The sequence below is a fragment of the Arvicanthis niloticus genome, chromosome 24, assembly GCF_011762505.2.
Source record: "Arvicanthis niloticus isolate mArvNil1 chromosome 24, mArvNil1.pat.X, whole genome shotgun sequence".
NCBI classification, from domain to species: domain Eukaryota; kingdom Metazoa; phylum Chordata; class Mammalia; order Rodentia; family Muridae; genus Arvicanthis; species Arvicanthis niloticus.
In genome coordinates, this window is record NC_133432.1 from 38,203,446 (window position 1) to 38,221,331 (window position 17,886).

Sequence of the window (17,886 nt, forward strand, 5' to 3'; positions counted from 1 at the left end):
ACTTGGAGAGAAGAAAAGAGACTGAAAAATAAATGGGATTAAATCACATTCTGTCTGATCTCCATTCCTCACATCCATCCTTACTCTCTCTCTTGCTGAACCCCGACCCGCTGACCAGAGCAGCTTGGGCCAGTGTGGGCTCTAACAGTTTAGCCCCCAAAGCTTTTGGCAGTGTGGGTTCCAACATTGACAGAGTGGTCCACAACATTTTGGCCCCCAAACATGGGGTAGCGTGGCTCTCAACATTTTTGGCGCCCAATGTGGGGCAGCTTGGGCTGCAACAACTGTGAAATTACATCTTACACCTATCAGAATGTCTAAGATCAGAAACACAAGTAACAGCTTGTGCTGGTGAGGATATGAAGCATGGAGAACACTTCTCCATTGCTGATGGGAATGCAAACTTCTACAAGCCATTCTGAAAATCAATATGGTGGTTTCTCAGAAAACTAGGAAATGATGTACCTCCAGACCCAGATTACCACTCCTGGGCATATACCCAAAGGATGCTCTAGCCTATCACAAAGAGACTTGGTCAACTATGTTTATAGTAGCTTTATTCATAATAGCAAGAAACTGGAAACAATCTAGTTGCCCCTCAACTGAAGAATGGATGAAGTAAATGTAGTTAATTTACACATGGTGTTTTACTCAGTATTTAAAGACAATGACATCATGAACTTTGCAGACAAATAGACGGAACTTGGAAAAAAATCATCCTAAGGTAACCCAGACCCTGAAAGACAAACTGGGAAGGCTAGGCTGACTCCATGGCAGGCTTTAAATTGGCAGTTCAGGAGACTAGACCTAAGGACTGGTCAAGTCCAGGCAAGCCTAGCCAAGTCAGTTACTAGAAAAAAAAATCTAGGTTTCAGGCAGCTAGTCAGAAACTTCCTGCCACCAGAAGCTGCCCCACCACCTGGCCTGAAACAAGGGAAATGGGTCAGCAACAGTTTCCAGACCTCTCCAGCAACAGTTTTCAGCCTCCAAACCCCAGTAATGGTTCTGGAATGTCCCTAGAGATGGAGCAAGATGAAGGTCACCTACCCTAGAATTCCCCTAACGTGCTTTAAATTGGGCCTGTGAGCTCACCTGGTTGTTGCCATCTTGAAATGGGAACCCCCCAGCATGCTGGACTTCTGAAGTGCCATACCAACCTCAGTAGAATCTGTGTGATAAGTTACACAGACTGAGGCAAAAACTTTAAAAGAAGACTCCTGGAACTGGTTGTGAAACTCTTGCCTGGAATAAAACATTGAGCCACAGTTCTCATGGTAACTTATCTGTTTTATTTTCTTTTTTTTTCCTTTTCTTATTTACATGTTCCTGATAGCCTAGGCCAAGATCTTAAGCAAAGAAAATGGGTAAGAAACCATCCCTTGAGATAAGGGTCACTAACATGACCTTGCCTCCTCGGAAACCGATGCTTTACTTTATACTTTATAATCATTTACAAAGTTACATAATAGTATTATGATAAGTAAAATCTTTCCCAACAATAAAATTTCATATGGCTACATGTGTGTCATTGGAGGAGGGCTTTGGTGTAAGGTAAAGAAAGCCTTAAATAAAAAGAATTAAATTAGTTTAAATTTATGCATCAAAGATTTATAGAAAATCAGGTGTTAGATGTTAAATAATAGTTTATTATAAAGATTAATTAACCTGCTCTTGGAGATCTGTCACTAGCCTTGAATGACTGCTCCACTGAATACATCCTTTCAGAGTTGTAACACTTGAATGATTTTTATTGTGTCAAATAATAATAATGATGTTACCTGTTCTGTTTGTGATTTATTAAATATATCTTTTCAGAGTTGATATGCTTGGATGATTCTTGTGCCTTACTGTGCCAAATGATAATGATGATTGCTTTCCTAAATACATCCCCTAAGAGTTGTAATATTTGTTTTTTCTATGTATAAAAACCCTTGCTTGAGAGCTGCAGAATATACTCAGATTCAAACTGCCTCTGTGTTTGTTTCTGTTTGTCACCACTGAATCCTTACCCACCTAGCCTTCGAGGACCCTCATCCCAGGGACTCCCATACCTGACTGGGGTGGTCTGTGGCACTGCAGAATAAAACACTCTTTGCTTTTACATACTGTTTGAGTCTAGGATATCATTCTTCAGTGAATCATGGACCCTTAGGAAACATGGTATATACTAACTTATAAGTGAATATTAGCTGTAAATTAAAAGTTAATCATGATACAATCCACAGACCCAGAGAGGCTAAGTAACAAGGAGGGCTCAAGGGAGGAGTTGTTTAAATCTCCCTGGGAAGAGGAAATAGAATTGACCTCATGGGTAGAAGGGGGATGCAGGGGATGGGGGGACAAGAGTAATCTGGTGGGGGAGGATGAGAAAGAGAGAACTAGGAGAGATCATTGGAACTGGGGGGCATGTTGGGGACAAAACAAAAATATTATTTATTTTGTTTTTAATTTGTATGTGTTAGGGGTACATGCATGTGAGTTCAAGTGCTTATTGTGACCAGAACTGTCACATCCCTTAGAGCTGGAGTTACAAGCAATTTCGAGTTGCTTGACATGGGAGTTAGAGTATAGATCCTTTGCAAGAACAGCCTGCATTCTTGAACACTGAGCATCTCTCCGGCCCCAGGACACACCTATCTTTTAAAAAGTCATCATCGATGCATTGTCACTATTATCCCATTTTACTATGTAAGATATCAGCATTTGAGGATCTGGGGTGAAAGACATATAGGAAATGTATATTTTACTTTGGCATACCACTGTAAATCTGTAGCTCATACAAAACGGGAACTGAAGTTCTCAGAAGGGAAAAAAGCTGCACTTGTGTTAAAGATTATACAAGGTTATGATGTTAGATTTAATTGTTAATTCAGTAAACCTAGGACCACCTAGGAAGAGAATCTCAACAAAGAATTGTCTAAATTGCATTGATCTGTGGGCATGTTTGTGGATGACTGTCGTAAGTAGTTGATATGGAAAAGCCCAGCTGACTGTGGGCAGCAAATTCCCTAGTCAGGGAGTTTTACATTCTATAAGAGTAAAAAAAAACTGAGCCAAGTTACAAACAAGTAATGTGGCTTGACTCTACTAACCTCCCTCTTAACCATGGATATGACAATTATCTTGAGCCCCCTGCATAGTGAGTTCCTTATGAAATTGTAATATGAAATCAACCCTTTCTCCCTGTTGCTTTTTGTCAAGGTGTTTTATTAGAGCAACGGAATTAAAACTAAAATGAAGGGTAAGCTTGAAAATTGTAGAAAGTTAAAATGCTGCAAACCCCAACTTCCAAAAAAGAGCCATTGTTCAGTCCCTCTGAAAACCATCCTTGCCTCCCTCGATCTGCCCTAACATCGTTATGACAACCAAACTTTTTAAATGAATCCTTAGAAGACCGCCAACTTTCATCAACCCAAAAGCTAAGAATGTCACCAGATAGTCTATTTTTTAAAGAATTTTAAAGTCTATTTTCTGTTCATTGAAGTTGCAGCTTTCTGTTACTATCTATTCCAAGACGTTTCTCTGATGAGGTTGAGCCATGCACTAGTCAGAATAATAGTGGATTTTACCATAGGACCCATGCCCTATGTAGCCATAGGCTTTTGGCCTTATTGACTGTGTCATCTTTTAGAGCAGGCCTTAAACCCATCAAATCCAATCTTAAAAAGTGATTGGCCACACCCATAACATTCATGCCACTTTTGTACTGGTAGAAGTATTTTGCTGGGCAGATCATTGTTGTAGTTCCCAGGGTGCATAGCTGAGCAAGATTCTTGGTTCCTTTTCCCCTCCAGTAGTGTGCATAGAATCTTCCAGCACTGTATATAGTCATCCCAGTAGAGATGAAGCTTCCAGTTAAGTCCCAGGTAGATTTCTCTGTGCTCTATGACTAAAGTGTGTGATGTCTTCAGCAACCAAGTCTTACTGTCAAGTTCTAGATGGAAATCAAGAACATTGGAAATAACTTAATATGTTTGGAGGAAGGGGTCTATGAGATACCATTGACCAACATCTCAAATAATGTAACCCATTCCTGGTTCTGGGGTTTTATTTCATAGCATTTGATGTCTAATTGAGATGTTTGTTCTGACATTATAGAGTATCTCCATTTGAACTACTGTAATAGGTTTTTCTTTTTCTTTTTTTTTTCTTTTTCTTCTTTGTTTTTTCTTTTTTTGGAGAGGAAAGAGTTTATTTCATCTTATATCTTACAGTACATTATGGATGGTAGTCAGGACAGGAAGGTTAAGAGCACCGACTGCTCTTCCAGAGGTCCTGAGTTCAATTCCCAGCAACCACATGGTGGCTCATGACCAGATAGATTCTTAAATCTACAGAAGTTTCCCTGTATCAGCTGGAGCCCACCTACTTGAACTAATAAAATCTCATGTGGCCATTTTCCAGTAGAACTTAGGGTTTAGAGCAACATGAATGTGTGCCCCCAGAACCTCATCACTTAAATTTGGCTCCAGATAGAAACTTTGTTCTATTTTTTATTCCATTTGAGGTGAGAGCTATGTTTCTGAGCCAACAAACATTAGCATAAAATTTATTTTAAGTCCATAAAATAAATACAAGGCCAAGAAAATATACTCACGAATGATGGCTCATGGGCATGCTTTCTGGTGCTGAGATTATGTCACTCACGTAGCTCAGTGAAGAGACATTCATTCCACCTAGACACTTATGTATGCATACACTACATAGCTCCAACAGAATTTAAAACATTTTCATAATATTGAAGTCTTTTTATAATTCAACCACCTGGTCAATCTCTGTTGTATCTATTAAGGTCGTAATCATTTCAAATTAATAGCAAAGATTAGGAATCTGGAAAGATATAGTTTAGTAAGTAGTACTTGCCACACAAGCATGATGAACAGAGTTTGGACTCCAGTGTAAAAATTCAGGCATGGCAGGATTACATCTGTAATCCAGTACTGGGGAGGCAGAAATAGAAGGACTCTCAGGGCTCACTGGACAGCGGGTCTAACTGAATCAACGAGTTCAAGGTTCAATGACAGCCTGTGTCAAAAATAAGGTGGACTGGGTCAGCAAGACGGCTCAGTAGATAAAGGCATTTGCCTCCAATCCTAATAGCCTGACTATGGCCTCCATTTCCCACATAGTGGAAGAAAAGTACCTACTCCCAGCTTCCATGGGTGTCTTTGCTACCCATGAAGAGTATTCCATTTTATAAAAAAATAACAAAAACATATGTATCCTTTTTTCATTCAATATGTGTTGGCCGTTAGGAAACGTTTTTAGTTTTCCTTGGAACCGTTCGATTCTCCTTGGTTTACAATGAGGACTATAGAGTCAGATTGCTTGAGTTTAAATGTCAGATCACCATGAAATAGCCATGTGACTATGTTACCTAATCTGGGTGTGCAGAAATGGAAAGCAGATCATGTGCTATAGAAGGGTAAAATGAGTACATCTGCAGCAGGCGTTGCATTAATAGGAGTATGTTGAGTCCATCAATACACAAGAGTCATCAGAAATCACAGTGAGTCCCTATGCCAGCAAAGCAGAGAAGCATGAGTTAGTGGGGGCAGAGCAACAGGAATATGAGTTATGGCTCTCCAATCCGCAGCACAAGTGGAAAGTACATAGCAAAGTAGATTACTCTACAGGCTATTAGTTACTATAAAGGCATCCCATGATTTGGTCACAAGATGAATAGACCTGATCTTTCTGGTATACACCCTAAACTTCCCAGACCTCTGCCTGGCACCAGATAAGCTGTGTCAGGGGTGCGGTTCCTCCCTCTAGCTTTTCTGCACCACGCTCAGTTCCTTTTTTCTCTTCCTATCAGAATGTCTAGGAAGTAGATATTAGGGGACAACAAAAGTTGTGGTCTCTCTCAGTCCCAGGCACTAGCAATAGCGGTAACCATGAGTGAATCTATGGAATCAAAGACACAGCAACTGGGCTCTCTAGGTAAGGATGGGCTGGGACTGTGGGATCTCAGAGAGGGAGGCCTGAGGGGCAGCTTGTGGCTCAGCCTTCCCAGGCTCTGACTGATGCTTTGTTTTTCCAGAGGATGAAGAATGTTTGGTGAGTGATACCAGGTATTCTGTTATCAGTTCTCAATTACGAAGAAAATTTGGAATCAAGTGGTTGGCAGGTACATCAGGGTGAGGGCCTGAGGAAAAGTAGACTACCTTCCCCCAGAAGCAGGTCCTGGGAAACTGGAGTTGAGATCTTAAACTTCTCACTCAGTTCTGGGAGATGGAGGCTGGGGGATGGAATTGTGGGCCATAGGAAGAGGCTCAGGGTCTAGACTCATGTGCCCTGTGGGAAGAGGATGGCAGCAGTAAGTCTGTCCTGGGGCCACGCTGAAGCAAGGTCACTATGATTCTAACACAACTACCTTCTGTTCTGCAGAGTATACGAGGCAGAGCCACAACCCCTTGGTCGTGCAGCTGCTATCCTTCCTGTTCTTGGCTGTGCTTCTGCTGATCATTCTTGTCCTAGGTCAGGCATAATGAAGGGCTCAGTTCTCTGATCTGGCTCTACAGCCTGTCTAGAAAAGTGATGGTGAATGCAAGTTGGGAACATAACCTTCAGTGATACTAGGAGCTTATCAGGGACATTTCCTCTGTCTCTGATACATCAGAGAGAGGAGGGGAGGGTCTCAGAGAAGAGCTGTGGCTCTATTTCTCCTGATAGGTCACCTTTCTCTGAGTTTCTAGTTTCCTAGCCATTAAAGATATTAACCAGGGGCAGGAGAGTTGTCTCAACAGTTAAGAGCACTTACTGTTCTTCTATAACAAAGGTTTGGTTCTAGAAGGTTTAGTTTTCAGCATACACACCTTGATCCACAGCCATCTAAAACCCTAGTATCAGGGTATCCAATACCCTCTTCTGAGCTCCCCAGAGACACGACAAGCACGTGGAGTATATACATACACACAGGCAAAACAGTCATACACATAATAAATGAATAAATAAGAAAACAAATACATGTTTAAAGACATCAGGCAGAAATTGTCCTAAACACTGAGGCAGAAGGATGTGCCTGCATCCTACTACTTGTGAAGTTGAGATAAGATGAGGACATCTGCCCAGGAGTAGGAGAAATCAGTGATAAGATAGTGAGACCCACCTTCCAAAAAACAACACAATGTCCCAAGAGACCCAGTGAAGGCCATGGCAAAAAGGAGGCATTTAATAAATATGGGGATTTTTTTTTCTGTCTTGGCTAAGTCTCAAAGGCCCCCAGCTCAGATGTTCAGGACAAAATCTACCAGGAGCTCATGCAATTGAAGACTGAAGTTCATGGTGAGTGATTCTTTTAGTCATCAGAGTCTTTGAGTGTCAATTTCCTTCTCTGTACTTGAGATCACAATTGTAATCACACTGAGACTAGAACTAGGTGTTTGCAGGGGCCATGTACACAGTAGGCACTCAGTGTTCACAGAAATTGTGTGCAGCATAGACACTGTTCGCAGCCATTCACACAACAGACGTTCAGTGTTCAAAGGGGTTATGTAAACAGTAAGCATACAATGTTCACAAGGGCTGTACACACAGCAATCACTCAGTGTTCATAGGAGCCCTATACACTATGGGCACGATTAAGTTCACAGAGGTTGTGCACACAGTAGGCCCTCAATCAAGATAGCTCTGACCTCTGGGCTGAACTCTACGTCTCAACATTTTTCTGACTGGAAAAGATGGGCTTAGTACTTCTGTATTTTTCTGGGTGCAGAAGAGGATAAGGAAACGCAGAGGGGAATGGCTCCCCAGAATGCTGTAATGAGTAAGGGTTTTGGCTCTGGGGATCTTAAAGGTTGAGGAGAAATGGGAACACAGACATCTAAGTATGTCCATGTAATCTGCTTCTTCCAACAGACGGCTTGTGTCAACCCTGCCCCAGAGACTGGACATTCTTCAATAGAAGCTGTTACTTTTTCTCCAAGTCCAAAAGAAATTGGCACAACTCCATCATCGCCTGCCAGGAACTGGGGGCCCAATTGGTCATCATAGAGACAGATGAAGAGCAGGTATGCCAGATGGAGCCCCATCCTTGTCTGGAACATGGATCTGGCTGTGGTCATCTGAGAGTGAGACCACTTGCTAGACAAGGCTATGAGTAAGATGCCACTTTTCCTATCTGAATAGAGAAGGGTGGAAATGAGGGGCCCCCAAGTACTCTCCATAGAGCCACACATAAGACTTAAACATTTTCGGTGCATTGGGGGGATGCCTAAAATGTAACCACTATCTTTGTGTGCTGGAAAGTATTAAACTCCTTTTCTCACCAGGGGACATATGTCCTGCTAGACTAGAGACTAGGGAAATGTCCTTTACAAAGGTGCTTGCCTTGCAAACACAAGGACTTGAGTCTGAAACCACATTTTGAAGGCTGGTTATGGATTTGGAGAGATTTCTAAGTGGGTAAAGAGTTCTTACTGCTGAAACATGAAGATCCCAGTTAGGGGCCTCAGCATCTGTGGGAAAAAGCAAGCATGGTCACAGGTAGGCCTTAATCCCCATGTTGGGGATGGAGCCTGCAGACAGGAAGATATCCAAGGCTTGCTGACTGCCAGCCTAGCTTCAAGCCCTGTAAGAAATTCTCATCCTAGAGAACTAAGTGGAAAGCAATGTAGCAGGACGCCTGATACCTTCCTGTGGCCTCTGCATGTGTAATCACGGTCTGCAAACACCTGCACACACATATGCACATACAACAGAGAGAGAGAGAGAAAGAGAGAGAGAGAGAGAGAGAGAGAGAGAGAGAGAGAGAGAGAGAGAGAGAGAGAGTTATCATGCCCACATTTTAAAATATATTTTTTATTATTTGATATTTTCATGCATGCATACAATGCATTTTCATCCTATTCACACCGATCACTTCTCCCTCTAACTCCTTCTGATTCCACCCCCATCTCTTCCCAGTTTCATGCCCCACCCCTTTTTCTGTATCCCAATGAGCACCACCATGTTTCCCACATATATTCATGGACATGGGGCCCTCCCCAGAGCTTAGTTCTCCCCTAGAAGGCATCAACTGTCCTAGTTCATGAACACTTCCCCTCTCCACACTGCAGTGTAGACAAACTCGATCTAGTGCAGGCAACCACAACTGCTGTGAAGTCATAAGTGCAGCAGTTCCCCCCTAGTCTCTGACTCTTACAATCTTTTGTCTTCTCTTCCATGGTACGCCCAGAACCTTGAGTGTAGACATGATACAGATGTCCCATTTAGAGCCCAGCACTAGACACTTATTCTTTGCTCTTTGAGCAGCTATGAGATTCTGTTTCAGCCATCATCCACTACACAAAGAAGCTTCTCTGATGAGGTATGAGATCCACACTAATCCAGAGCTATGGAGACATGAAGGCAGTTTGAAGCATTAGCAAAATAATATTGGAAGGTTCATCCTTGGGGCCTATGAGATCCCCGGTCATGGGTTCTTGGCCAGATTTAAAGTACCAGGCATGTGTTTCCTCTTGTGGAATACCCCTTAAATCCAAGCAGAAAGCAGTTGGTTACACCCATAACACTTACATTAATGTTGCAGGCAAAGGTAGCTCTTGCCAGGCTGGGTCATTACTGCACCTCATGTTGTTCACTGTTGGGTAAGACTGTTGTTCACTTTTCTCCCATAGCAGCCTGTGTAGCACTTCCAGGCACTTGGAAGTTAGTGGACCTAATGCCTGCACTGGGGAGACAGAAATAACCTATTTCTGAGTCTTGCTAAGCAGCTAGTCTACCTGATTGAACCAATGAGAAATTTTTATCTCAAATTTGTAGAGGGCAATTGAAGAAGACACCAAAGGCTGACCTCTGGCCTTGACAACCATTTGCACATGCACCCACACTCACATATGGCACAAATATAGACACATATACATACAGACATTGTGCACACATGCAAAATAAATCTTATTGTAAAGTTCTTCCCATTTTCTTGGTGTTTATCCTCATCAATAGGACATCACCCGGTACAGAGCTGGACACGGCTGGTATGCATCTTTAGCAACCATTGTGAACTGATACAAATGCTTCCCTCACATTAAAGCTAGTCAGGAGTCAATTCCCACAGACATTCTCAGATCACCCAAGACAGACAACCTTGCAGCATTACTAAGTGTGTTTGTGGGAAGGCCAGCTGTGTGCCAAAGTCCATCTTCCTATAAGAGTAGATAGATAGATGGATAGATAGATAGATAGATAGATAGATAGATAGATAGATAGATACCACCTAGGTATCCATGAATGCCCATAACCCAGTAGAGCAGAAGCAAGAAGTCAGATTGCAAGTAGAACTTCCTGCAAACGTTTATGGAGATAAAAGCTCTCCTCCTTTGACTCCTCCTTGTGTCCCACTCCAGACCTTCCTGCAGCAGACTTCTAAGGCTAGAGGACCAACCTGGATGGGTCTCTCAGACCTGCATAATGAAGCCACATGGCACTGGGTGGATGGCTCACCTCTGTCACCCAGGTATGTCTACAATGAAAGGTACACTGTACAGTGTATGTGTGTCTCTGGCACGCTGACTTGAGCTATTTGGGGGAGCTCATACTCCTCTTCCTGGCCCCTTAGGAAAAAGAGCTCCTGAATTTGCTAATGGAAGATCATGCACAGACAGAATAGCAGCAAATCCCACCATTAAATCAGTAGGAGATGCATTCCTCTGACGGGTATTGATTTTAATGTAGAATATTTAGTGTAGGTATGTAGGTATAAAATACAAAATGAAGTAAGGTCACTGGGAAAGGAGACTATTAACCACAGCCACTGGGTGAGGGAGAGGACTATTACCATGGGAAACAGTGGTTAAACTGGAAATGTAACTGTTGTGGTTGCCTAAATGTATAAAGCCCTAGTTCTGTGCCAGCACCATGTGCGCCAAGTGTGGTATTACATGCCTATAGTTCCAGCACTTGGGAGGTAGAGGCAGAAGGATGAGAAATTTGAGTTCATCCTTGGTTATGTAGTGAGTTTGAGACCAGCCAGGGCCACATGAGACCCTGTCTCAGAAAAGAAAAAGAAGATGAAGGAAAAGGAAGGAGAGGAGATGGGAGGAAAGCAGAGGGAAGAAGAGGGGAAGGAGAAGAGGGGAAGAGGAAAGGAAGGGAGGGAAGAGAAAGGAAGGGAGAGGGAAAAAGGAATGGCAAGGAAGGGAAGGAAGGATATGGAGGGGAGAGAAAGGGAGGGAAGAGAGGGAAGGGAACCTGCATTGAGGGAGGATGTGAAGACATTGAGCTTCCAGAAACTAAAAATGTGGTATGTAGCATGCCAGTGGGGCAGATTAAGGTTCTGTGAACTGGTGGTATAGTTCTCTCTCTCTCTCTCTCTCTCTCTCTCTCTCTCTCTCTCTCTCTCTCTCTGTGTGTGTGTGTGTGTGTGTGTGTGTATGTGTGTGTGTGTCTGTGTGTGTGTGAGTGTGTGTGAGTGTGTGTGTGTGTGTGTGTGTGTGTGTGTGTGTGTGTGTTAATTTGGTTTCAGTGGAGTTCTTTTTGGGGGGTTGTTTTATTTTGTTTGTTGTTGCTATGATAACTATCCTAGCAAAAGCAACTTGAAGTCAGAAAAGGTTTATTTAGATCACAAGTTCAGGTTACAGTCTGTCTTATTGCTGTGATGAAATACCATGGCCAAAAGCGAGTTAGGGAAGAAATAAAGATTTGTCTTACATTTCTATATCTGTAGTTCGTGAGGAAATTAGGATGGGAACTTGGATGCAAGAGCTGCAGAGGCCACAGAGGGGTGCTGTTTGAGGCCTTGTGTCTTAAAGAATCTAGAACAACTGGCCCAGGGGTGTTCCAACACACAGTGGGCTGGACTCTTCCCCATCAATCAGAGATTAAGAAAATGTCCCACAGGCTTGCTCAGAACCCAATTTTATGTATTTCTCAAATAAGGTTCCCTCCTCTCCAGTGACTCTAGTTGACAAAAAACTAGCCAGCACACAGACCATTTTCGGAAGTAAATTAAGGCAGGAACTTGAAGCAGCTGCGCACACCCACAGTCAAGAGCAGAGAATGAAGAGGGCCACATGCCTTCACTCATTTCAAGCAACAGCCCATGCATGGCATATGGCCACCCACATCTGTGTGTTTCCCATCTCAATCAATCCAATTTTTTAAATTCCTCAGCCACATCCACAGGCCAGCCTAATCTAGACAACGCCTCACTGAGACTCTGTTCTCCAGTGATTCTAAGTTGTGTCAAGTTGACAATTAAAGCTAACTGTCACAACTGGCTCTTCAGCTTTACACAGTATTGGAATAAAGGGGAACCCAACAACGTTGGTGACGAAGATTGTGCAGAGTTCTCCGGAGATGGCTGGAATGACCTCAGATGTGACATCCTAAGTTTCTGGATCTGCAAGAAAGTTTCAACCTCATCATGCAGCACGAAATGAAAAGAGCTCATCTCAGACTCTGCATCCCACACGATGCCAAGTGGATGAACCTGGCTCATGTCCATGCTCCTTCTCCTTGTCTTTTGATATTAGGATGCTAATAAAAACACCCATTTTTCTCTGTCAGAGTCCTCATCTTCTATGGGTTTGGACCACTGCTTCCTTCCAATTCTGCTTTCAGAGTGGGGAAGGGTTCAGATTTTCTGTGGCTCAGGTCTCCTGATTGTCCCCTATCTTGGCAACTTAATATTCTTGCCAGATAAAGGACACATTCAGGACCCTTGCAAAAAAAAAAAAAACTGAGAGCATTTTCATTGTGGTGTCACAGCTGCTTTGTCCTTTGGGACTCAATCCCAACCCATCACATTTCCTATCCTTCTGCTCAATTTCCACCCAGCTCCCCTGACAAAATACCTGTCAGAAACAACTTCTGGGGAGGTTACTTGGACTCACAGTTTGAGGTACAGTTTCATCCCAGAGGTGAAGGCATGACACAGAAGTCTAGGCAGCTCACATTGCAACTATATTCAAAGAGCAGAGATGAACGCTGGTACTTAGCTCGCTTTCTCCTTTTTCTTCCATTTGGGACCACACATCATGAAGTGAGGCCCTCTATATTTAGGATGTGTCTTCATACCCCAACTAATCAAATCTAGAAGCTCTCTTCCAGAGATTCATTTTAGTGATTTTTGGTCTTGTTGAGTTGACAATGGTAACCACCACAGCAGGGAACCTTTTCTGGTTGGCATAGCTCATTCTGCAGATGGAGGCACCCAGGACATAATTCCTCCAGTCAATCTGTGACTATTGGAGACTTGGGAGAAGAATACCCCAACTCCCTTTAGCCAAGGAGATTCCACGCTGGGTCCTGAGAAGGGAATCTCCTAGCTCCCTGCTCAAGTGTGAACATGTTTTCTAGCTTCTGGAAGTTCTTTAAAGCAGCAGTCACATTCAGCCTATTCATGCTTTGATATAAGGAAATAAGGAGCTGACCTCGACAAGTCCGGACTACTTCCTGGTACATTGCTTACATGTCAGCGCAATGAAGATCTAGACACACTGAGTGCACATAAGATAGTACTGAAGAACAGTGTAGGTGCTGTAAGAAACTGCTTCCCGAGCCAAAGCCTCAGGCCTTGTTAGGGAATGGCAAGGCCTCTTCCAACCATCAACCAATGAGTTCCTAACCCCAGGTGCCTGCACCCTAGGAGAATCACAGGGTCCATTCTCACTTCCCTAAGGAAGTCCACAGATGTCAGGTTGCCAGAGTCTTTAAGACATCATGGGAGTTGGTGGTTACAGACACATCCTCCTACCTGGAATTCCCTTCCTTCTACCTCCCTTGCCATTGGCTGGGGAATCAGAGACAGGCTGACTACTAAATTTTCCACCATCCTTTGAGGTCTATATGAAATGACCCCCACTCTGATTCATGGACCTGGATTCTCCTTAGAGCCCCTGCCATCTTGTCTGCCTGTCTAACTCTCCTTACAGCCCTTGCTATAGAGTTGTATGTATGCCTGCACTCTCTTGGCGTTAATAACTGTGCTAATAAACTTCTTACTCAAAAAGGCAATCTGCCTCAGTGTTCCCCTTGTCCCCAACAGCGGAAACCTTCCAGACAGTAAAGACTAAAGTCAGAGACTGACACATAAAACAAGCCACTGGCAGAGAAAGATTGGATGTTTTTCCCTGTGTGGGATACAGGTGACAAACTGAGCATGCCTAAGGAAAGCCCAGATACGCATGACAGAATAACAGTTGTGTCATAACCTACAAAGGATCATGAATGGTTTAAGGGCTTTTCTCTCATCTCACTGGTCACTCTTACTGTCAGAAGTGCATTCTCTTTCTTAATCAACTCTCCACTCCTCTTTCTAACCATGTGTTTCTGGTCCAATTCCTTGCCTTGGTGCACAAGAACCTGTTAACTTCAAGGATCGTTCATATGGGATCCTATAAAAGCTGGAGCTTCCAGCCAACAGGTACTTTCTATCGAATTTGTTTTCTTGATTCCTTCTCTGCATAGCTGCTATAGGAAACTCACACCTGGGGCACATCTCCTCTCCCTTCTGTCCCTATTGCCTTGCTTTTCCCAGACTTCTGTAGCAGGAGTGAAGAGTGTGTTTTACCTACTATGCTGCTCTATGTGGTGTTAGCTGAATTTATCTGTGGGATAAAGACTCACATACTGGCCAGAAGCTACCCAAGAGAGCCAACACTTTTAAGATGGATAAACTTGAGAGGCCACTGTAAATCCTCAGCAACATAACACCAATGCTGGGAGACACATGGATCTTGACAGGAAATTGTACCATCAAGAAAACTAAGAGATGACTTATTTTGGAATCACACATGAATAAATAGCCTGGGAACATACATTCAGGTTTCCCCAGATTCTATGTTTTAACATGGAAGTGACTACATAACATTTTATTAGTTACATTTAAAAACATCCATAAATCAAAGTACGTGCCAAATACATTTGTGGAGACTATAGCTACACAGGTTACAGAAAATCAGGGAACCTCTGCTACAGATTTTGGTTGCCATCTAGTGATATCTTTGGCTTTTGTATCAGTAGAAGTTAGTGCTCTGCTAACAAGTACACTGTAAGGTTTGATAGTTATAAAGGTGTTAGGTCAGATAAAGGAGTAGGCAGTGGACACCATATAAAGAGGCCCAAAATTGCCTAACATAATTTGGCTCTGGTCTGGGACATTTTAATTCTCCATATTTCAAAATTCTGTCACTTGATCTTGTAGAATCTTTAACAAGAGGTACAGTCCTTTCCCCTCCCCCGAGTCTGTGTTTCTCTCTCTTTTTCTTTGTCTTCTTTTCCTCTGGACACTTCAATTCACACAATGAACTGACTTATGCTTGCTTAGACCACTGATCAAGCCAAGGTGGCAACCCCCACGTGATTCCTAGGGAGCTCCCAATGCTGCTAGACTCCAGGAGCTTGACTTCAGCTTCAGACTTTCCCTGTGCTGCTGGCATCCGTTCAAGCACCCTGAAACTTCCTTCCTTCCTCACATATGTCCACTGAGATGCTGGGAATGGCAGACTCAGAGGGGGCTCTGGTGTTCTGGGCCATCCTTTCCATGATGGCTACCTACCTCTTTATGCTATCTTTCTTAATGCAGTTCTTCTCCAGGTTTTATAGGATGCCACCCTTCTTTGGAAGCTTTGTATCAAATACAAAACACTGTTATTTTTAATGCTCCCTACCTGGAGTGTGGTTCGCGGTTCCCATCATTGTGGTACCTTTCTCTTAATAATGCTCATTCTTGAATGGTAACTCTTTGTCAGCTCCTTTCTAACCCAACGCACCTGCTGCTCCTTCTTCTCCTGTATCTAACAGCACTTATCAGGTATTTGAATATGTCCCCAAGATATTCACATTGCACATACACACGCTCACATTCTCACACACACATACACAAACTGAAAGGCACAAAAATGAATCTACTCGTTTGATTTTCCCCCCACTGGGTGCATATACCTATGAGCATAAATTGCACATGAGTGGGATGCACATGTATGTGTAGATGCATGTATATACATGTGTATGAAAGCCAGAGGACAACCTATGCTGTCATTCCTAAAACACTGTCCACCTTCCTAAAAACATTTTTTACAATTATTCATTTACTGAGGAAAAGGGGGATACACATACCACAGCACGGGTGTGAATCTTGGGGATCAAACTCAGGTCTCCAGGCTTGGTGATAAATGCCTTTACTTTACACACTGAGCCATTTCATTCCTACCACACACCAAGTTTTGCCTTTATACAAGGTCTGCTGTTGACCTACAAGTGGCCAAGAAACCTTGACAGGCCAACTAACAAGCCCCAGGGATCTAGCTGTCTATGCCTCCCAAGCACCAGGATTACAAACACTCACCACAAAGACTGGCTATTATTATTATTATTATTATTATTATTATTATTATTATTATTATTTTATTACTTTATATCTCAAATGTTGCCCTCTTCTCAGTTGCCCCCTCACAGAGTTCTTCCCCCATCCATCCTCCCCTTCACCTCTGAGAGGGTGGACCCCCACCAGGTATCCCCCAACCCTGGGGCATCAAGTCTCTATAGGATTAGACATATTCTCTCCGACTGAGGCCAGACAAGGCAGCTCTCTGCTATGTATGTGTCTGGGGTTTCTGACCAGCCCTTATATGTTCTTTGGTTAGTGGCTCAGTATCTGGGAGCTCCCAAGGGTTCGGGATAGTTGATACTGTTGGTATCCCCATTCCTCCATTTGGAATCATGTCTTTTTAGGTTCTATGTCTCGCCTACTGAGCATTACAGCTAAGGTCACACACACTGAGTCTTGGGAGCTTCCCCCATCCCAGGTCTCTAGGACTTTCTAGAGATTCCCTCCACACCCAACGCTGGATAATTCCACTCACTCTCTGGGACATCTGGGACACTCTCCTGTCTCCCCCGCCCCATATGATATTGCCCCCATTTGCTCTCCTGCCCAGGTCCCTCCCTGTCCTTACTTTTATGATTATTTTGCTCCCCCTTTTAAGTGGGGTTAAAGTGATATCCACTTGTGCCTTCCCTTTTATTTAACTTCTTAGGGTCTGTGAGATGTATCATGGGTAACCTGTACTTTATGGCTAATATCCACTTATCAGTGAGTACATGACATGCATCGCCTTTTGGGTCTGGGTTTCCCCACTCAGGGTGATATTTTCTAGTCTATCCATTTGCCTGCAAACTTCATAATGTCTTTGTTTTTAATAGCTGAATATTATTTCATTGTGTAAATGAACCACGTTTTCTGTATCTATTCCTTGGGTGAGAGACATCTGGGTTGCTTCCAGTTTCTGGCTATTATGAATGAAGTGGCTGTGACCATAATGTAGCATGTGTCCTTGTGATATGGTGGAGTATCTTTTGGGTATATGCCCAAGAGTAGAGTAGCTGAATCTTCAGGTAGAGCTATTTCCAATTTTCTGAGGAAGCACAAGATTGATTTCAGAGTGGTTGTACCAGTTTGCAATCCCACCAGCAACGGAGGAGTGTTCCTCTTTCTCCACAACCTCATCAGCATGTGCTGTCACTTGAGTTTCTTATCTTAGCCATTCGGATTGGTATAAAGTGGAATCTGGTTCATTTTAATTTGCATTTCTCTGATGACTAAGGGTGTTGAACATTTCTTTAAGTGCTTCTTGGCAATTTGAGATTTCTTTACTGAGAATTCTCTGTTTAGTTCCGCACCCCGTTTTTAATTGGGTTATTTGTATTTCTAGAGTCTAACTTCGTGAGTTCTTTAGTTCTTTTGGATATTAGCCCTCAATCTAATGTAAGGTTAGTGATGAAATTTCCCCATTTGCAGACTAAAGTTTTGTTCTACTGTCAGTGTCCTTTGCCTTACAGAAGCTTTTCAGTTTCAAGATGTTCCATTTATTTATTTTTTATCTTAGAGCCCAAGACATTGGTGTTCTGTTCAGGAATTTTTTTTCTCTGCCAATGAGTTCAAGA

The 17,886-nt window shown here is 42.9% G+C and overlaps 1 protein-coding gene across 2 annotated transcripts; it reads left to right on the top strand.

The window, feature by feature from the left end:
* Positions 1 to 5,810: 5,810 nt before the first annotated feature.
* Positions 5,811 to 12,504, top strand: LOC143438155 (CD209 antigen-like protein D). 2 transcript variants are annotated; one of them, XM_076923763.1, is made up of 7 exons: positions 5,811 to 5,943; positions 6,044 to 6,130; positions 6,391 to 6,480; positions 7,213 to 7,287; positions 7,861 to 8,012; positions 10,347 to 10,456; positions 12,227 to 12,504. In XM_076923763.1, exons 1-7 carry the CDS (start codon positions 5,898 to 5,900, stop codon positions 12,378 to 12,380), a joined length of 714 nt encoding a protein of 237 aa, XP_076779878.1. In that variant the 5' UTR covers positions 5,811 to 5,897; the 3' UTR covers positions 12,381 to 12,504. The 2 variants fall into 2 exon arrangements, with proteins under 2 accessions (XP_076779878.1, XP_076779879.1); XM_076923764.1 differs by having other exon boundaries at positions 5,829 to 5,943; positions 6,044 to 6,060.
* Positions 12,505 to 17,886: the final 5,382 nt, after the last annotated feature.